This window comes from Monodon monoceros, unplaced genomic scaffold (genome assembly GCF_005190385.1).
Source record: "Monodon monoceros isolate NGI ecotype Baffin Bay Population unplaced genomic scaffold, NGI_Narwhal_1 Super_Scaffold_21, whole genome shotgun sequence".
Taxonomy (NCBI): domain Eukaryota; kingdom Metazoa; phylum Chordata; class Mammalia; order Artiodactyla; family Monodontidae; genus Monodon; species Monodon monoceros.
Window position 1 is genome coordinate 55,900,079 of NW_021703778.1, and position 22,167 is coordinate 55,922,245.

The 22,167-nt window shown below is 40.2% G+C and overlaps 1 protein-coding gene and 1 long non-coding RNA gene across 2 annotated transcripts in view; both read right to left on the bottom strand.

The window, feature by feature from the left end:
- The window catches only part of LEO1 (LEO1 homolog, Paf1/RNA polymerase II complex component), a 60,253-nt gene extending 47,045 nt beyond the window's left edge, over positions 1-13,208 (bottom strand). Inside the window, exons 1-2 of the mRNA XM_029236952.1 lie at positions 12,503-13,208; positions 4,997-5,459 (exon numbers count right to left, since the gene is read on the bottom strand). Coding sequence (XP_029092785.1) covers positions 4,997-5,054 — 58 coding nt within the window. The 5' untranslated portion in view covers positions 5,055-5,459; positions 12,503-13,208. The remainder of the gene's footprint in view (positions 1-4,996; positions 5,460-12,502) is intronic.
- Positions 13,209-13,410: 202 nt separating this feature from the next.
- On the bottom strand, positions 13,411-21,771 carry LOC114904616. The gene is made up of 4 exons (XR_003795993.1): positions 21,684-21,771; positions 20,878-20,964; positions 20,188-20,302; positions 13,411-13,780 (listed from the first exon to the last, which is right to left on the bottom strand). It is a non-coding gene; the product is annotated as an uncharacterized LOC114904616 (long non-coding RNA).
- Positions 21,772-22,167: the final 396 nt, after the last annotated feature.

Here is a 22,167-nt window from a genome sequence, read left to right on the forward strand (position 1 = left end):
TCAAAAAGATAGATGCACTCATATGTTCATAGCAGCACTGTTCACAATACCCAAGACATGGAAACAACCTAAATGTCCACAGATAGATGAATGGATAAAGAAGATGTGAGAGACATATATATATATATGATATATATATAAATATCATATATATGTATACACACACACATATATACACAATGGAATATAAAAAAAGAATGAAATAATGCCATTTGCAGCTACATGGATGGACCTAGAGATAATCCTACTAAGTGAAGTAAGTCAGAAAGAAAAAGACAAATACCATAGGATATCACTTATGTGTGGAATCTAAAATATGACACAAATGAACTTATCTATGAAACAAAAAGACTCACAGTCATAGAGAACAGACCTGTGGTTGCGAAGGGGGAGTGGGGGTGGGAGAGGGTTGGATTGAGAGTTTGGGACTAGCAGATGCAAACTATTATATACACTGAGTTGGCCACAAAGTTCATTCGGTTTTAAGTAAAAATAAAACACACATTTTTCATTTTCACCAAGAACTTTATTAAATGTATTCATTAACCAAACGAACTTTTTGGCCAACCCAACAGAATGAATAAACAACAAGGTCCTGCTGCATAGCACAGGGAACTATATTCAGTATCCTGTAATAAATCATAATGGAAAAGAATATAAAAAAAAATGTAATATATATGTATATGTATATATGTATAATATATAACTGAATCACTGTGCTGTACACCAGAAACTAACACAACATTGTAAATCAACAACACTTCAGTAAAAAAAAATATATATATATATATATATATATATGCACCAAAAGAAAAAAAACAAAACACCAACAGAATTGAAGGAAGAAATAGTTCAACAGTAACAATTGGAAACTTCAAATACCCCACTTTCAATAATGGTCAGAACAAAAAGAAGATCAGTAAGGAAACGGAGGACTTGAACAATGCTATAAAACAACCAGACATAATAGACATCAGTAGAACTCTCCACTCAACAGTAGAATATACATTCTTCCCAACTGCACATGCAACATTCTCCAAGACAGACCATAATTTTAGGACACAAAACAAGTCTCAATAAATTTGAAAAGACAAAAATAATACAAAGTATGTTCTCTGACCACAACAGAATGAAACTGAAATCAATCACAGAAAAAAATCTGGAAAATTCACAAATATGTGGAAATTAAACAAGGCACTCAAACAATCAAGGGTGCAAAGAAGAAATCACAAGGGAAATTAGAAAATATTTTGACATGAATGAAAATGATAACAAAGCCTACCAATACTTAAGGGATGCAGGGAAAGCAGTGCTAAAAAGGAAATTTGTAGGGCCTCCCTGGTGGCACAGTGGTTAAGAATCCGCCTGCCAATGCAGGGGACACGGGTTCGATCCCTGGTCCGGGAAGATCCCACATGCTGCAGAGCAACTAAGCCCATGTGCCACAACTACTGAGGCTGTGCTCTAGAGCCCGCAAGCCACAACTACTGAAGCCTGTGCACCTAGAGCCCATGCTCCGCAACAAGAGAAGCCACCGCAATGAGAAGCCCGTGCACCGCAACGAAGAGTAGCCCCTGCCCGCCGCAACTAAAGAAAGCCCACGCACAGCAACGAAGACCCAATGCAGCCATAAACAAATTAATTAATTAATTAATTATTTAAAAAAAGGAAACTTGTAGCTGTAAACACATACATTAAAAAACAAAACAGGGCTTCCCTGGTGGCGCAGTGGTTGAGAGTCCGCCTGCCGATGCAGGGGGCGCGGGTTCGTGTCCCGGTCCGGGAGGGTCCCGCATGCCGCGGAGCAGCTGGGCCCGTGGGCTATGGCCGCTGGGCCTGCGCGTCCAGAGCCTGTGCTCCGCGGCGGGGGAGACCACAACAGTGAGAGGCCCGCATACCACACACACACACAAAAAAACAAAAAACTCAAACTGATAATCTAACCTTTCACTTTAAGGAACTAGAAAAAGAAAACTATACTGAAAGCAAGCAGAAGGGAAAAAAATAATAAAGATTAGAGCAGAGATAAATAAAATAAAGAACAGAAAAAATAATAGAATCAATGAAACCAAAAGCTCATTCTTTAAAAATTTAGGATTGACACACCTTTACCTAAGCTAACCAAGGGAAAAAAAGAACCCTCAAATTACTAAAATCAGGAATGGAAGTGGGGATTTTACTACTAATTTTTCAGAAAATAAGACTAAAAGAGAACACTATAAACAACTGTATACCAACAATTAGATAATTTAGATGAAATGGATTAATTCCTAGAAATACACAATCTACCAAAACTTACTCAAGATGAAACAAAATCTGAATAGACCTATAACAGAGTTTGAATCAGTAATCAAAAAGTTTCCAACAAAGAAAAGCCAGGACAAGATGGCTTCACTGGTGAATCCTATCAAACATTTAGAGAAGAATTAATCCCTATCCTTCTCAAACTCTTCCAAAAACTTGAGTAAAGGGAACACTTCCTAATACATTCTAAGCCAGCATTACCCCAATACCAAAGCCAGACGAAAAATCACAAAAAAGGAAAACCACAGACCAATATCCCTCATAAATATGTATGCAAAAATAGTATCAAAATACTAGCAAACCAAATCCAACAACATATTAAAAGGATATACACCATGACCAAGTGGAATTTACCCTAGGAATACAAGACTGATTCAACATCTAAAAATCAAAATGAAACACAATATTAATAAAGGAAAAAATTTTGATCATCGTAATTGATGCAGAAGAGACATTTGACAAAATTCAACACCCTTTCATGATAAAACTACTCAACAAACTAGGAATCGAACGTAATTATCTCAACGTAATAAAGGGCATCTACAAAAAACCCACAGCTAACATCATATGTAGTGGTAAAGAAATGGATGCTTTTTCCCAAAGATTAGAAAAAAGACAAAGATGTCCACTCTCACCCTTCTATTCAACATTATACAGAAAGTTCTAGCTGGGGTAATTAATCAAGAAAAAGAAATAAAAGGCATCCAAAATGTAAAGGAAGAAGTAAAACCATCTCTACTCACAGATGACATGATCTTATATGTAGAAAATCCTAAATACACACACACCCCAAACAACTATTAGAGCTAATATATTACACATGGTTGCAGGATACAAAATTAGCAAACAAAAATCAGCTGTATTTCTATACATTAGCAATGAACAATCCAAAAATGAAATTAAGAAAATAATTCCACTTGCAACAGTATCCAAAATGAAATATTTAGGAATGAATTTAACCTAGGAAGTGCAGGACTTATACAATCAAAACTACAAAACATTGTTGAAAGAAATTAAAGAAGACCTGGCACATTTATACATGAAAGAAACACACTGGGCCTAGGTAGGAATTCTACCCACTGTTATACCAAGAAATCTGTTAAGTGTAGTTATTTTCTACGTCTGTCTTAGCCCAGGGAAATAATTAAATATGATGATATAACAGGAGTTACCTTGCCACATCCATCCTAAGTTCAGGACCAACAGCAACCTTCAAGGACAGATTTGGAAATAAATCCTAGAGAGTTCTATAATTTAATGGTAAGAGAGAAGAATGCAGCAGTAGACTTACAAGAAGGTAAAACATGAAGCCCAGAGAAGCAACCATCTCCATACATCACTTCCCCATACCCTGAGTTTGCAACGGGAAAGCACTGCAGGGTACCTCTACTATTGCTTCTACCCATCCAATTATTTATCAAGTACGCATTAAGCACTGACGTAAGCTGAGGGCGGGCGGGGGGAGGACAATCTTTTCATCATTATATCCCCTACATCTAGCAAAGTAGCTGAAACATGACAGGGGATCTATAAATGCTGAATGAACAACTTCATGGAAGTGAGTCACGGGAGGGTTCACATGGTTCTGTGCCTTGAAGGGTGAACGGGATACGGACAAGTACAGATGAAGGGGAAAGGAAAACAACAGCAAAGTGAGTAGAACAAGAATATACTGGGCTTTATACTTCCAGACATCCTGACTAGAAAGAACATTCTGGATGTCCATCCTGGTAGAGCCCTCACACTAGACTTCCACCTGGTGCTCCCTTAACTATACTCTAAAAAGTATTAATAAACTGAAGCTGGCGAAAGAAAAAAACAACCACGATAATGCACTATGCTAAGGAAAAAAGTAGGTACTACATTACTTTGAGCCTGGGGACTCGCAAGAATTCTGAACTTGGTCTTGGGCCCCTTCTGACTTCAAATATCTCCTATTCATATTTCAAACTCAAATACCCACTCTTTGTGCCAGAAAGACTTCCTTGCACCATAAACATACACTCACTAATTCATTTCTGCATCAAATCCTTCATCCCTTCTCTCCAAACACAGACCTCCTATGCTCCCCAATCTAATACCACCGACTCAAGAAATTCTAGAGTTCCTGCACAGGCTCTCGGAGGACACATTATCTTCTGCGTGTAACGCCTACATGCAGCCATACCTCGGTATCCGTCCCAATCTCCTCACCCAGACATCTCAAACTCCCCAACACGCAACGCTCTGGTTTCATTCAAGAGGGCATTCTGAGCCCCTATGCAAATTCGCCCAGCCCATCCCCAGGTTCCCGAACACCTAATTTCCATTCATTCACAAGAGCCCTTACTCTGCGCTGGCCTGTGCAAGGCAGGACAGAGCAGGACTCCAAGGTTCCTCCTCCGGCTGCGCTGGCTCGCCCGACCTCCACCCCTGCCCCGCGCCCCCTCCGCTCACACGCTCCCAGGCACGGCTTGCTCCATGGACACCAAAAACCTCGAGGTACACACTCTGCGTCTGTCACTTCATTCCCGCCCTCCGCGGGGAGGCTGGCACCGCCGGGAGTGCAGGGGGAGCTGCGGCAGGAGTGCAGGAAGAGCCATCACTCGCCCGCGGCGCCGGAGCGCTCGCAGACCCGGAACGGGACCGCTGTTGAGCTCCCGCCGCAGAAGCCCCGCCACTCTCGCCTCCACCCAAGCCCAGATGACCCCACCTTTACGCTCAGCATCGCTGTCGGCGTCGCTCCCGAAAAGATCCTCCATATCCGCCATTGCCGCGCACGTCAGCTGTCTTCACCGGGGGCGGCTCCGCCGCTGTCTTTACGGCACGGAACCAACGAAACGCGACAGTGTCGCAAAGATTCGCTAAAAGTCTTTTAGCTTTTCAGCTACATAGTATAGCGTGCGCAGTGAAGCTGCACTTGTCGGCTCTCTTACGTCAGCAACCCTGCCTTTTCGTCAATATCTTCTTATTCGTGAGGATTCGCATCGGGGTACACCCGGTCTGGGCATCAGTGGAGCGGGCCGCAGTTGGGGGCTCCCCAGAGGGCCTGGGACCCTGTTAAACCTGCCAGGAGTCAGGCCTGAAGTCCTTTGTTTCGTATTGATCAGCGGTTCTCAAATTGTTGCAAACTCCAAAGTGCTTTTGTTTCTGTGGGTTGTATCTATTGCTATTTACTGTAATAGTAATTAAGGCAGAAAATTTTTAAACTCGTTTAAAAATAGTAAACAGGTTAACATAAATAGCATTTAAAAATTTTAACCGTCTGTATTTTTTCTAAAACAAAACGAAAAAAAATTGAGTGGAATTGTTTTAGTTTTGAAAATATCTTTAGTGTCTGTCTCAAATGAAAACAGATGAATTCTCATACCTGCTTCTATATTCAATCTTTTGAGAAAGGTTTTGGTTGAAGCTTATGAAGAAAATCAGACCTAACACACGTATGTATGTGATTGGGAAAGGGAGGGCCTCTCGTACACCCAAAAGGGTCTTATTCGGTCCACTCTTTAACAACTGCAGCTTTAGAGCAGTGTATTTCAAACATCAAAATTGTCCCATCCTAACCCCGTATGCACTTTTATGGATAAAATTGAAATAAATAATTCACAAAACAATACTGATTACTAAGATGCAGTCTGAGATTTCCTCTTCTTTTATTCTATTTCAGCTTGTTTTTAATGCTGACAGGTGGTGCATCCACTAAATTGATTTTGTGATTTACGAATGGGTTGCAGCTTGCAGCTAGAGAAACACTATTCAGCGGGTTCCATTGGCTTGTTTATTTTTTCGGGAAAAAGTTTAATTTTGCTAGGAAATGTGGCTATACTTGTACCTTGTAAAATCTGACAGTAATAGAATTTTCATAATAGGTCAGTGCTAGATAAACCCTCTTGCTTTACAGAAGCTCAAAGAAATGAAGTGACTTGCACATGTTAAACAACTAGATCGTTTTTAGGAAGCTTACATTTTTAGTTGTCAAAAATGTACATCCTGGGGTACAGTGGTTACAGTGGGGTACAAAAATGTACACCCTGGTGGTACAGTGGTTAAGAATCCGCCTGCCAAAACATGGGACACGGGTTCGAGCCCTGGTCTGGGAAGATCCCACATGCCTCGGAGCAACTAAGCCCGTGCACCACAACTACTGAGCCTGCACTCTAGAGCCTGTGAGCCACAACTGCTGAGCCCACATGCCACAACTACCGAAGCCTGTGCACCTAGAGTCTGTGCTCCACAACAAGAGATGCCACTGCAGTGAGAAGCCCGCACACCGCAACAAAGAGTAGCCCCCGCTCACCTCAACTAGAGAAAGCTCATGCAGCAACAAAGACCCAACGCAGCCAAAAATAAATAAAATAAATAAAATTTTTTTAAAAATGTACATCCTGTGTTAAGATCTTACCTGATTAGCCCAACATGAGGGTTGGTTGGTTGGTTGGTTGGTTTTCAATATGAGGGTTTTGATCTTGGACAAGCAACAGTATATTTTTAGTTTGGAGGTTATGAGATATATTTTTGTTGCAAATAGGAGTGACTGACAGGGTTCAAATGGATAAGAAGTGGGACTGAGTATGTTATCCTAGAGCTATTGTGTATAAAGTGGATGATGTAAGAGTAGGTAGATGGGATCATGTTAAAACTTTCTGGAATACTGGAAAAACAAGTATTCTATTTGATTCTGATTCAGTTTCATTTCCATTTGGAATACTATCCTTGAAAAGTGCGTTGAGGACTTCCCTGGTGGCACAGTGGTTAAGAATCCGCCTGCCAACGCAGGGGACACAGGTTCGATCCCTGGTCCAGGAAGATCCCACGTGCACGGAGCAACTAAGCCCGTGCACCACAACTACTAACCCTGTGCTCTAGAGCCCGCGAGCCACAACTACTGAGCCCACACGCCTAGAGCCTGTGCTCTGCAACAAGAGAAGCCACCGCAATGAGAAGCCCGTGCACTGCAACGAAGAGTAGCCCCCACTCACCGCAACTAGAGAAAGCCTGCGCGTAGCAACAAAGACCCAACACAGCCAAAAAAAAAAAAAAAAAGTGCATTGATTAAATCTTAACAAATTGAATTACAGTGAGGCCTGCTGAATCACCCTAACCATATTCTTGACTAGCAGAATTAATGTGTTTATCCCATATGAATAGTGCAAAACAAATAACTTCTGGTTCTTTGTTTTTGTTTTTGCTATACTTTGTGCTGACCACTGCTCTTCAAGTTGTCTTTCTTCAGAAAGGATATAATACATTTAATTAGATTTCAACTAAATCAATCACAATCATTTTCTGGTACTGCTTGCTTGAGGTTACACCCAGATCACTATCATTGATGTTTAGAATGTTAAAATCACCTTTTCATTTACTACCAGAGATGGAGAAGTTTATCCTATTGGGTTTGTGTTTTTACTAATTTAACTTTGGGTATTAAGATAATTTCTTGCTTTGCTCTCAGGGATGGAGAATTTCATCTGTTAGGTGTGTAGCTGGATAAAACATCTCCAGGGTAGCTTTATCATTTTTCCCAGTTTTTGAGAGTTTGTCTTTTTCCCATGTTCTGCCTTCATAAGATCCTCAAAATAGCGATCAATACCCCCAGTCAAAAAACAAAGATTCAACTAGGTTGATTAACACAATAGAGTATAACACGACACAATTAGTGTACAAACACTTTTATAAGGTAACTAAATATCTTTAAAATGTCTGAAATCTATGCTTACACCAAGTTTTAAAACAGAAATATGTGTTTTAAAAATTTGTATAACATCTTGGGGGCTTCCCTGGTGGCGCAGTGGTTGAGAGTCCGCCTGCTGATGCAGGGGACACGGGTTCGTGCCCCGGTCCGGGAAGATCCCACATGCCATGGAGCGTCTGGGCCCGTGAGCCATGGCCGCTGAGCCTGTGCGTCTGGAGCCTGTGCTCCGCAACGGGGGAGGCCACAACAGTGAGGGGCCCGCGTACCGCAAAACAAAACAAAAAAATTGTATAACATAAAGACTTAGAGGAAAAACAACAGCTTGATTAAACAATACATTAACTGCAAATTCACTCCATTTATGGTAAACTGCTACTCCATGGGAGGATCATGTGGCTTATTTCTGAGTACTTTGTGGAAGGAGCTAGCTCTTAGAAGGGGCAGATTGATCTGAACTAAAGAGAAGGAGAAGTCCCGAGGTCTTTCTCTACAGCAGTAAGTGAACAACGGGGCAGCTCATTTCTTGGAAGATGCAGAGCATTCAATTATCTGCCTTAACTGAGTCCCTGCAATGGGTGCTATAGGGATATAAAAATAATAGCAGACATGATTTTTTTCATATATACAGAAGAGCCTGGGGGAAATGAAACAAATCTCTAAAACATCTGAAGAATTAAAGTTTTAGAAATAAATTATAAACTATATTCACGTGCTGAAGAATGGGAAACAGAAAATGATTAATATCCCTGGAAGTTAGTCAGGAAAGGTTTCTTAGTACTATGGTCTGAATGTTTGTGTCCCCCAAAGTTCATGTTGAAATCCTAATGCTCAAGTGATGGTATTAGGAGGTGGGACCTTTAGGAGGTGATTAGGTAATTTAAAAAGTATTAGTAGTCTTGTTTTTAAAAGACCCCACAGAACTCTTCAGCCCTTTCTACCATGTGAGGACACAGTGAGAAGTCTCTGGCTATGAACCAGGAAGAGGGCTCTCACCAGAATGCAATCATGTTGGCTATTTGATCTTGGACCTCTCAGCCTCCAGAACTGTGAGAAATAAATTTCTGTTATTTATAAGCTACCCAGTCTTGGTATTTTGTTATTAATAGTGAGAATAGACTAAGACAGACAGAATGATTCAAGCTAGAATAATGAAGTAATGGGAGGAAACCCAGTCATCGGGACATAAAATTGAGCGGAACTTAAAATTCAACCAAGCAAGACTTCAGTTAGTTTATCAAATCTATTCCTTGATTCACATGAAGTTCCAGAACACTGGGGATAAAGAGATTATTCTAAACACTTGTAGAGAGAAAAATCAGCTGACATATAGAGGATCTGGAATTTAATGACATTCCACAATTCTGAAAGTTATAAAACAATGGAGAATTGCTTATGAAGTCCTGAAGGAAAATAATCCATTCTAGAATCTTATTCTCCCCAAGCTATCATTTAGTACTAGGGAAGAATAATGAGATTCAGTGGAAGCCAGCCTGTATGTAAGCAGTCCAATAGTCCTGAGGCTGCCATGCTGTAAAGAAGCCCAACTAGCCCATGCAAACTACGTAGAGATGTATGACCAGCCCTCAGCTTCTGTAGACCTCCTGCAGTTCCAGCTCCAGTCTGCAGGCCACCAGTGCCCAGCTGAGCCTTTCCTGCATTCCTATCTCACAGAAACCAGGAGATAATAAATAAGTGTTGTGGAAGAGTGCCACTAAGTTTTGAGGTTGTTTGTTACACAGCAATAGCAATTGGAAGAGTTACTCAAAAATTGTACAATTGATGAATGTGGTCCACCAAAAAAGAAGGACTAAACCAAGGAATAGAAAAGGTTTAGAGGCAGGAAACCCAAGATTGGCCACAGGCAAAAGGATACCAAGATGATAGTTAGGCCTGCAGGCCTAGAGGGATGCTGGTCCAGATTGCAACAAGAGGACAGAAGTCTCCGTGAGAGAACAGACTGAGATGGAAACAAAACTAATAGAATACCTGATACATTCACTCATCCGATGAGGATTTAAGTGCCTTCTCTGTGCCAGAAGCTATTCTAGGCACTGGAGATACAACAGAGAACAAAATAGACCAAGTGTCTTTTCTCAGAAGCTTGCATTTTGGTGGAAGATGAGACAAGAAAAGACAGAAATACACATCTCACAATACAATTTCAGCTGTTTTTCAAAATGATAGCACAGCCTTTTGCCAATCTTTTTCTTCTCAGTATCATTAATCTAACTCACTTTTATAAGATTCAAATGTCAACTCCAAAGCACTAGTGAATAACTGTTCCCTATGCAAACGAGAGTTTGGACAGGCAAATATGAGCTTGGAAAATGTCCTAGTATACTTCCTATGAAAATTGGCACTTGTGTTGAGAAAAATGAACAAGAAAGATAATGAGTCACTAACTATTTCTTAGGACTGAAGCTAAGGCTGTCCTTTTGAAACCTTTTCTCTTGAATCTAGGGTTAGGTTTAGGCACTGGCTTCCTTGAATAGGTAGGATTTAGGTTCCTCCCGGAAGTTTAAGGGTTACCAGGAAGCCGTGTCCTTAAAAGACCTAAGCCGCAGACCAGATGAGATCGGTGCACTCGGCACTAGAAAAGCCGGAACATCAGCTACTGGGGGAAGGAATTAGAAGGAACAAAGAAAGGAGGACACAAGTGGGGGAGGGGGCGTTGTGGGTGTGGATGTTAGTACAGGACGCTTAATAAGTAAAGTGATCTGCAGCAAGGATACCAAAGAAACTGAAAATGAGAAGGATGAGAAAGGAGAGAAAAGAAGGAAAAATATATTAATGAGACGAAGGGAAAGGAGGAATCATCTACAAGAGAAAAGCATGGAAAAAAGTTTTTTAAAAAAAGAACATAATAAAATAGTACTAAAGGCTGGGGGGAATATTGAAACAAAAATGAGAAAACACTCCAACAATATAACCAAAGAAACAGAGAAAAAAGGAGATTTACAGGCTCCCGTGCCAACCAATATTTTTACAAATCAGAAGGAATCACTAAAACAGATTCGGCAAACACAAAACACAAAAGATAACTGAACATTTCACTTTACAGTAAAACTGCTCATTACATCTCTTCACTAGATTTCCTTACTCAACTGGTTGTTTTAGCACCGTGTGAAAACACAACATAAATGCAGGGATATCATCTCACCATAGGGTGGGAACCCTACATGCAGGCAGTTTCTGGCCCTCAGTTTATTTCATCTAATCCAGAGAAGGATTACCAAAAGGAGGTGCACTGTATTTCATGCTTGCAATTGCAAAAGAGCATTATGGTGTTAAACCCCTTAACAGTAATATGGCAAAAGGCCACAAGGTGGTGATGGTATACCCTGAAGAGATCTCCTTCTGCAAAATGAGACACACACCCACATATACCCTCACCAATTTTTCGTTAACAAAAAATTGACTTGGGGTGTGAAGGAGAGATTTGAAAAACACTAACTTTAGATAGTAATCAAAACACTTCTTATAAAAATATTTAGAAATATCCATTTGTTTTCTCTTTTTTCCCAATTAAAAAAAAAAGCAGTACTTTTAAGACTGGCAAACATTAAGGAAATATTTTTCAGCTATAAGCACTCTGATTTTTATGTATCTACTGATAAAGTGATACATTTAAATAAAGTAACTGTTACCTTCTGGGGAAATTTAGATTTTTTTCTTGGGTTTCATATATGAAATTTCCCTAAAGAGTCCAGTGAAGATTTCATTTCTTTGACTGCAATTTATTTCGTTACTCATTAAGGAAATGACAGGTAGGGTTAATCCCATACCTTAAATGGGTGCGACTATGTAAGGTTAATAATGATTCATATAGGGGCTTCCTGGTGGCGCAGTGGTTGGTAATCTGCCTGCCAATGCAGGGGACACGGGTTTGAGCCCTGGTCTGGGAAGATCCCACATGCCGCAGAGCAGCTAAGCCCATGCGCCACAACTACTGAGCCTGCACTCTAGAGATCCCGAGCCACAACTACTGAGCCCGCGTGCCACAACTACTGAAGCCCGCGTGCCTAGAGCCTGTGCTCCACAACAAGAGAAGCCACCATGATGAGAAGCCCGCGCACCGCAATAAAGAGTAGCACCTGCTGCAGCTAGAGAAAGCCCACACGCAGCAACGAAGACCCAAAGCAGCCAAAAACAAATTAATTAATTAATTTTAAAAAGTGATTCATATATATGTATGGATACATTTAACTTTCCAACGTGCAAACACACATGTATATGTTATACTTTTTATCTGCTACTTAACCTGCTACTTAACACAGAAACAAAATTTGGATGGGGGAATAGGGTAGAATCCTGGGCCTAAAATCCCAAAGAAGTAATTAAATGGAAAATAGCCTAAAGGTTATTTAAGAGCCATAAGATTTTATTTCCAAAAACAATATTAGTCATTAGAAAAAAATTTTTTTCTATTTAGCATCAAGTAAATTCTTAAAAAAAAAAAAAACTTAAGTACTAAATACTGACCTGAAGCTAATAATATGTACAAAAATGTCAAAAAAATATTCTTACCTTTGACTCTGTAGTTCTTCCATATCAAAGAATTTATCTTAGGAAAATAAGAGATTCACCTGAAGATTTTCAAGGGTGTTTGTTATAACATTGTTTATAGAAATGAGAAATACTGTAAACACCATAGTAAGAAATTGATCAAATAAATTATCAGACATTTATAAACTGAAATACTATGCAATCATTTAAATTATGTTTTTCAGGGCATTGTCATACACCAGGGAAGGGAGTATAAAAATAAGAAACCGTTTAAAGAGACTTTGGTATCATCTATCTAAATTGTGGAATACTCTTTGATTCAACATCTCCTGACTAGAAATTTATCCCAAGAAAATAATTTGACAAATATGCAGATATATATGGACAAAATATTCACTGAAACTTTGTTTATAACAGCCAGAAATTGGAACCAATCAAAACACCCAACAATGGAGAATTGTTCAAATAAATTATAATGCAGTCACAGAGTGAAGTGCTAAGTAGCAAGGATTAGGTAGATGAATGTGTTTTGAAGTAGAGGGGCATAATATATTGTTGGATTGCCAAAGCCAATGGGAAAATTGGATGTTTTCTACAGTATGGAGGTGCCTCAAAAAAAATTAAAATAAAACTACCATATGATCCAGCAATTCCACTTCTGGGTGTGTATCTGAAGGAAGTGAAATCACTATCTCAAAGAGATATCTGTACCCCCATATTCATTGCATTGTATTTACAATAGCCAAGACATGGAAACAACCTAAGTGTTCATCAATGGATGAATGGATAAAGAAAACGTGGAAAAATGCACAATGGAATATTACTTAGCTATAAAAAATAAGCAAATCCTGCTATAGACAACATGGATGAAACTTGAGGGCATTATGCAAGTGAGATAAGACAGACAGAGAAAGATAAATACTGTGTGATCTTCCTTATATGTGGAATCTAAAAAAAACCTGAACTCATAGAGAGTAGATTGATGGCTGCCAGGGTTGGGGGTGAGGGGACACAGCAAGGAGAGAGTGGGTGAGAATGGTCAAAAGTACAAAATTCCACTTGTTAAGTCCTGAGTATGTAATGTACCCCCCATGGTGACCACAGTTAACAATACCATATTGTGGGCTTCCCTGGTGGCGCAGTGGTTGAGATGCAGGGACACGGGTTCGTGCCCTGGTCCGGGAAGATCCCACATGCCGCAGAGCGGCTGGGCCCATGAGCCATGGCCGCTGAGCCTGTGCATCCGGAGCCTGTGCTCCGAAACAGGAGAGGCCACAACAGGGAGAGGTCTGCGTACCGCTAAAAAAAAAAAACAACAACCAATACCATATTGTATATTTCAAAACTGCAAAGATTGCAAATCTTAAGTGTGCTTACCATACACACACACACACACACACACACACACACAAATTGTAACTATTTGAGGTGATGGATGTGTTAACTAATATTACTGTGGTAGTCATTTTGCAATATACACATGTACCAAATTACTGCTTTATACAGTTTAAACTCACACGTTATATATTAATTATATATCAATAAAGCTGGGGGAAAAAAGAAAATTGGATGTTTTCTATGTTTATGTAAATAAATATTTAAATATACAGACAATGTCTAGGAGGATATAGCATAGTGATGTTCTGGTAAAAGTTTAACAACCAGTTTTCCAGGGGGGGAAAATAATCGTTGATAGGTGGTGTTTGCCGATCTCCACAGTGTAAGTACTCCTGCCATGGCTGATTTCAAGCTCTTGATGTATGCACACAATTAGCTTAATGAGCCAGTGTGAGCAGACTCCAGCACATCTCTATACCCCTCGGAGGTGAGATTATGAGAAGACTTTCATGTTCTACCTTACTTACTTCTGTGTTTGTTTGCATTTTTTACAACAAAATTGCACCACTGTTGTAATCCACACAAAAATGAATAAAAATGCCAATTTGACAAAACAAAGATTTTTAAAAGAATATTTAAAGACATGGGAGGATGCTTATGACACTGCCAAGTAAAAATTGTATGTTTCAGAGAAGTATCCTGTATTATCTCAATTTCATTTATGTGCATTCCTTTGCACAGGAAAATGTCTGAAAGAAAATACGCCAAAATGTACATGGTGGTTATGGCTGAGTGATGGGGTTCTGGGTGATTTTATTCTTTGTTTTACTTTTCAATATTTTCCATGTTTTCTACAAATGCTTTTATAATTACATAATGCTTTCATAATCACAAAAGACATCATTATATATAAAATACATAACCCTGCTGTCACTGCTTAGAAAGCAATTTCTTCCCTTTGGGATTGCTATTACTACAATCAGAGCATGTGACTAACTTAAAATGTGGATAAATGGAATCTTTCATCTTTTTCCCTCTCTCAAAGCTAAAAGGAGTAGTTAGTTTTTATTTATGTGGCCCAAGATCTGGAAATATATATATATATATCTCCTAACTCTTAATAGAAAAATTTCCCAATCTCTTACTTTGTCAGTTACTGCCATAGCCATTACCCTCATTTTTTTTGCCCACATTATTGTAACAGTCATTAGCTTCTCTCTCTCTCTCTCTCTCTCTCTCTCTCTCTGTTTCCATTTCTCCCCTAAGTCCAGTCCATACTGTAATTAGAACAGAGTAGGGAGATCTACATACATGTTGCCGTAAGATTAATCATCTTACAATATGATTTTCCTTTTCATTTTGCTCAAAAGTCTTTAATGGCAGGTGGCAAAAGAATATTCACAGCATATCCCATTTCTGTAATAATTATATAAGCAAGATTACCATATGTACAGAAAAAATCTGGAAGAATATATGTCAAGTTGATAGCAAAGCTTTTCTCCAGGAGTAGTGGAATTATAGGGATATATTTACATTCTAATTTTTATATCACTGAAATGTTTTAAGAAAAGCCTAGATTACTTTCATACTGCAAAAAGAAATAACAGTGGGGATGCAATTCTTGATGAATTATCACTGCCCAGAGGATGAAATCTAAACTCCTCTCCTTTTGTCCAAATGCCGGCCTTCAAAATCCACCTATTCAATAAAACCCACCCAATTTACTCCATACCCCTCACAGGTTACTCACTTTTCTGAATTTCTACAGCACTTCCTGTCTTTGGTATTTATCTTTGTACTTTAGCGCACATTGGGTCATAACATTATGTAAACTGTTTCTTAATTAATTTACAGATATTTGAGGGTGGAGTTTATGTTTGTTCTTTATGTCCCCCCAAAGTCTCTAAACAATGTTAGAGGCACAGTGGATGGTCCCTAAATGTTTATTAAATTGTTTTGAAACCCAACATCTAAGTAATTGAAAAGGGTATGAAAAGTTGTTTTCTTAGGGACACCCACAGGAAATAATCTGTCAGGAAGAAAAGAAAGAACAAAATGGGATATATACATACATATAGGCTAAATAAGGGGAGCAGTAAAAAGAAAATATAGAAACATTTGAGATATAGGATACTGTATTAGTTTCCTGTAACTGCTATAACAAATTACCACACAGCCTGATGGCTTAAAACAACAGAAATTTATCCTTTCACATTCCTGGAGGCCAGAAGTTCATCAGTTTCACTGGGTTGAATAAAGATGCCAGCAGGGCTGTGCTCCCTCCAGAGACAGTAGGACAACATGTTTCTTGCCTCTTACAGCTTCTAGTGGCTGCTGGCACCTCTTGGCTTGTGGCCACATCACTCCAGTCTCTGCCTCCATAGTCATATTGCCTTCTCTCCTATGTGTCACATCTCCTGTTATCCTATTCTAAGGATGCATGGAATCGCATTTAGGTCCCGCTCAGATAATCCATAATAATCTCCCCATTTTAAAATCCTCAGTCATACCTGCAAAGTCTTGGAAGTTTTTGGTTGTTTGTTTGTTTGCCATACAAGGTAATATCCACAGAGTCCAGGGATTAGGACATGGACATTTTTGGAGAGCCATAACTCAGCCTACCACAGATACCTGTCAGAAGGAGTTCTCTTTCTAAGCAGGAAAGCTCTTCATGGTCCCCAACCCTTCTTTCTCTACTCAGTTCTTCCAATTTCAAGGCATGACATAGAGAGAGAATCTTAAAATTCATTAAACTTCCAACTCTAAAAACTTGGTGCAATAGCTATCAGGCCACTAGGGATAAACAGAGGTCTAAAAGCAGTAAGAACTTGCAGGAGAAGAACACTAAAAGTCCGTATTTTTGGCTTCTGAACACAACAAGCTTAGAAGTGACGGCCCAGTGAAGTCAAGCACTCTAAGACTAATTTGGTGAAATCATTCATTGCACATCTACAGTATTCTATCATCACCTACAAAAGAAGGATACAAAAGACTTGGAAGACAACTCCAAGTCAAAGAGTTTACAACCTAATGATTGGCCTTGCAATAAACAGTTAAATGGAGAAAAAAATATAACAAAGCAGCCTAGATTTTTGATACTGCCCTACTTCAGAACAGATTATGAGAATCCAGGCTAAGACAAACACAAAAGAAGCAGGTCGGTCTCCTACTGTAATTACATAATTCCTGTGGGGAGTGAGGAATTGGGGCCATCTCTCTGCAGGTGAAAATATGATTTTATTCACTATGCAAAGTAATGCATATGTTCTAGGACAATGTCAATATTTAATAATTTCAACAGTCAAAATGGTGTACCATTTGGGCAGGATAAAAATATAGGATTGCATAGGCAAATATGAATTTGCTTTGAGATTAGATTGTACCTCTTGGTATACTAATACAACCTATTGCATCATATTGGAAAAAAGATAAACACATTAACTTTCTTGTCCTTTGGATGGTAAAACGAAACATCATTCTCTTCTATGAGGGAAAAAATTTAGGTCTCATGCCAGAAAAAACCACTAGGGAGTTTGTTTTGAAGAGTGTACTATGTAAAAAGAAAAATTAATATAAAGTATAGAAACCTTGATTATGTTTCAATTCAACAAACATGTGTAGTCTCTACTATGTGCAAGGCCTCCAGGGAGAAAATAAATGAAAAAGAATGGTACCTGTACCTAAAGAACAAGTTTCCTGTCTCCCAGCAATGATAATATGTCAGAACAGGATCTATGTCATAAATACATACAAAGTTCTATTGGGGTCCAGAGTTGGGGATATTTACAAAGACTTTGGTAGGAGGTAGCATATGAAGTGTACTTTGCAGGATGTAGGGCTTTGACCTTCGGAGAAGCAATGAGATGACAGACCAGGCAGAAGCACCAGCATGAATAAAGGCTCACACGTAGAACAGCCTAGGGCATATTTGAAGAATAGCAAATAATCCATTCTTATTGGGATCTGGAGATACCTTTGAAGTATCTTCCTATGGGAAAAAGTCTAGGAGAAATTTAGAGGCAACTGAGGTTCTATTTAAACTGACCTAGCAAGATTAACAGTTTTCATAGGAAGAGAAAAAAAGGAAACAGGGAAAAGAAATTGGAAGTATTAAAGCAAGATACCCTTTTTCTAAATATGCACAACCATATCTATATTATCCCAAAAACCCCACTGAAAAGAATGGTGAGCAACCTGTTGTGTATTGACCTGTGTGAGCCATCTTGTTCTGGCAGAGGAGATGGTGGCCATCACAGATAAGGAATGGGCTGAGCGGGCAGCTTTGGCTCTTTTGGCAAACATGAATTTAACAGACATGACGTCAGAAATAAATCTAGTCAGAAAAAAGAAAAAGAAAAAAAGAAAAAAATCTAGCCCCAAACCAAAATGGAAGTGAATATCAGAAAAATGATTCTATTAAAAATGAACCTTAGGGAATTCCCTGGTGGCCCAGTGGTTAGGACTCCATGTATTCACTGCTGAGGGCGCAGTTCAACCTCCGGTTGGGGAACTAAGATCCCACAAGCCACGCGGCATGGCCAAAAAATAAATAAATAAAATAAAACTTTAAAAAAATGAACTTCAAAGAATGAATTAATGGTCTGCCACTTCTTCCTCTACCTTCCCATCCTCTTCCCTCTCCTTTCTGTACAAATCAGGCCAAAAGCCAATTCATGGAGCCAAGCAAGGTTGGTGTCCTTGGTGGGGGTGTGGAACTGTGGTGGCTGAAAGGTGTGAGGAGGGCATCTGGGTAAAAGGTCAGCCAGGTGCAGGTGTCAAAGCCCAAGACAGGTGAGAAGGGCATCTGTGTGGAAGGTGGCCTGACTGGGATGAGGAGAGGGAGACTGCTGTGGTATCCTGAGCATAGTGAGAATGGAGTCCCTGCAGAGGGTTAGCCTGTGGTTGCCAGGTGTTGGAACCCAATGAGGGTAAGATAGCTATCCACATGGGGAAGGGGGAAGGGAGAGGAAGAAAGGAGGCCTAGTGTGGGTGCAGAGATCAAGCTGGGTAAGGAGGCCATCCATTGAAGGAAGGCCATCTGGCACAGGGTGTCAGAGTCAGACCAGGGTGAGGAAGGTGACTGTGCAGGGGATGGTCCAGCTTGGGGCATTGGAGCCCAAGCAAGATACAGAAGGTATCCAGGCAGAGCAGCAGCCCAGTGCAAGGTGAGGAGGTGTCCACACAGGGGGAAGGGGTAATCACAGGAGATTATTTATGCACAGAAGGATTGATGAAATATAATAGTCATACTAAGGATAATGGGAGTTACATTTGTTACTGGTAGAGATGGTAGTTACATATATGAATAATGAAAAAACTAGAATGAACTAGTTGGTATTGGATTGAAATTGGAGGTATCAGTGTGAACTCATGATTTTGAATATATATAGATATAGAAATATAGATGTAAAATGTGTTTGTGTAAACATAAATGTAAATTTATATACATAAATACATATATACATATACATACATATATTTCATATATTCCCTAGATCTGTCTGCTGAAAGGGCCTAAGAACAGTTGATACCTCAATAGCAATGAGCACATCTAACGCTAAGATCTTAGTTTCTGAATGCCATTCTCTGCCAAAAGGAACCAGAGCTCCTTGGAGAAATGGCTGATTCCAGGGCTGGAGCAGGAAAAGTACAAAATAAGCTTGGACTATCTCATGCAGCAAGCAAGGAAGTGCAAAAGAATGATGGAGTTATGTTAAGAGAATAAAGAAGCCAACTTGAAGAGGCTTCCAGTGACCAAATGTGGAACAGTCCAAGTGTCAAAATAACGACAGTAATGGGTTACTGTCCACTGAATAAAATAGAAATTCCTTGGCTAATACAGATATAAATTTTAAAAAGAATAACTAGGAAGTATTATGAAGAATGGGATATTTACATAGCCTCAAAGTACTTCCCCACAAAATACTTAATTACAAGGCAGATGCCACCTTAATCAAGTTAGCATCACCAGTGACACGACAGATTGAAGTCATGTGCCACCTAATAGGATACAGTGAGAACATGGCATCACTTCTCTAATCGTTCCACCAAAGATAACCTGTACTTAATCATCACAAAACCTCAGACAAACCCAGACTGAGGGACATTCTACAAAAATAAGTGGCCGTAATCTTAAAGAGTATCAAGGTCATGAAAGTAAAGCAAAGACTAGGGAACCGTTCAAGATTGAAGACTGAAGAGACAGCTAAATACAATGCACAATTTCTGGGCAGAGGACATTATTGTGACCATTGACAAAATTTGAATGGGGTATGAGGATTATACAGTAACATATCAATGTTAAATTCCTGATTTTGATATTGTACTGGGGTTATCTAGATGAATATTCACTAGTAAAATATACATACTAAAAGTATTTGTGATGACAGGGCATTTTCACAGTTCAGGCTCTGCAGGAAGAAGACTCTGAGTCAGAGTTTAGTGTCCAGGATGTTTATCAGGGAGTGCCTTTGGGATTGACACCTGTGGAACAGAAGAGAAGGAAGCAGGCTTAGACGGAAGGAAAAGCAGGCTGCATATAAGGAAAGCCCAGTAGCCTGAACTGACCCCATGAGGAGCTCTGGAGCTGAAACGGTCCTTCAGCATTGTGCCAAACCAGGCTGAAATGGCTGGGCTTTAAAACCACGCCTTGATCAGTTAATGGATGTAAGCTGTCTCCAAAGGGGTGTGAGCTCTGATAAGGCAGCTCTCTGCTGCCAAAAGCCTAAAGGCTGTCTGCTGACAGTGCCCCAAGTAGCTGGGACAAGAAGTCCCTCTGCAAAGGGAAATCTCAGTGGGTCATCTCCACGTTCGTTCCCTGTGCGGCTCCCGGATCTAATTGTTCATATGCATTGAGGAGTAGCTTCTTCAGGTTTCTGATGAGCCTCTCCTCCTGGGGAAACTTAGAAGAGGAAGGCTTGTAGGACAAACAAACGATAGCCCTCTCTGCTGCAGCTGGTCTTGGGGCTGCAACTGAAACTTACAGCCTCCTTTCTCAACCATCCTTTCTAAATTCCTCTCATTCTCAGCTACCACTCCTCTTGGCCTCAGTGACTTACCTGGCATCATGATCTAGATTCACATCCCAGAGAGGTCTGGGCTCCTGGTCGCCAGGTCCTTGCTGCATTATCCATTTACTATTGCAACTAGGCAAGAGAATAACAAGAAGCACACAAGTAGATCATCCGAGTGCTAAAACTGTCTTCCCTACCCTTATTGTATAACAACAGACATAAGTCCTTCTGATGATCAGGGTTAATACCCCTGCTAAGATGATTCCTCTACTTCCAGCCCACTCATCCCTGGATACTAGGAGCCCAAAGTGCCCAGCAGAAGTTTAAGCTAGTAGTTCAAAGGGACTTTTGCTGTATCCTTGGGTGGAAATATTCCCCTTTTAGAAACAAGGTCCTCTGACCCTGCAGGGTTCTGAATCGCAGGAACAGGAATCATAAATTTCCCATTGGGTCATTGGGAATAATGATAAGCAGGTTTATTCGTACTTCCATAATTTGCTTCTCAGACCCATGTATTCTTCCTGTTGGGGACACAGCACCAAATAAAGATCTTTGATTCAATGTGTTTAATGTATCCAGGGGGATGGCACTCACAGAGCATTGCATCTCAGCTAACACGTCAGCCATACCTTCAGCATGGCACCCCAATACTCTGTCAGGCCAGAAGCTTCAGGGTGTTGCAGTAAGTGATACAACCAGCAGATACCATTGTCATGGGTCCACTCTCACATCTTTTTACTGTAAATTGGGTCCCCTGGTCTGATGCAATGTTATGTGAAGTCCCCTGCTGGTGGATCAAATATTGTTTAAGCCCAGAGTGAGGCCTGAAGATAAGACTTTTAAATCCTTACCCAGGGCTTCCCTGCTGGCGCAGTGGTTGAGAGTCCGCCTGCCGATGCAGGGAACACGGGTTCGTGCCCCGGTCCAGGAAGATCCCACATGCCGCGGAGCTACTGGGTCCGTGAGCCATGGCCGCTGAGCCTGTGCGTCCAGATCCTGTGCTCCACGACGGGAGAGGCCACAACAGTGAGAGGCCCGCGTACCGCTAAAAAAAAAAAAAAAAAAAATCCTTACCCAGAATATTTGTCCATTCCTGTCAGAAGAAAACATTCTAACTTTCAGTCAACTTGCCACCAACTTGTTGGTTGGGCTCCTTGAGGAATGGTGCCATATCAGAAGCTCAGCATTGATCTCTTTTGCTGTCAAGGTGGACATTTGGCAGAGGCAATAACTGATAAGTGGGAACCCATGCTAATGGGCCCAGGATAGCCTCAATGTCTGCCACATGGCCACTTTCTTCAAGTATCCATTGTGCCAGAAATGGTGTGGTCATTG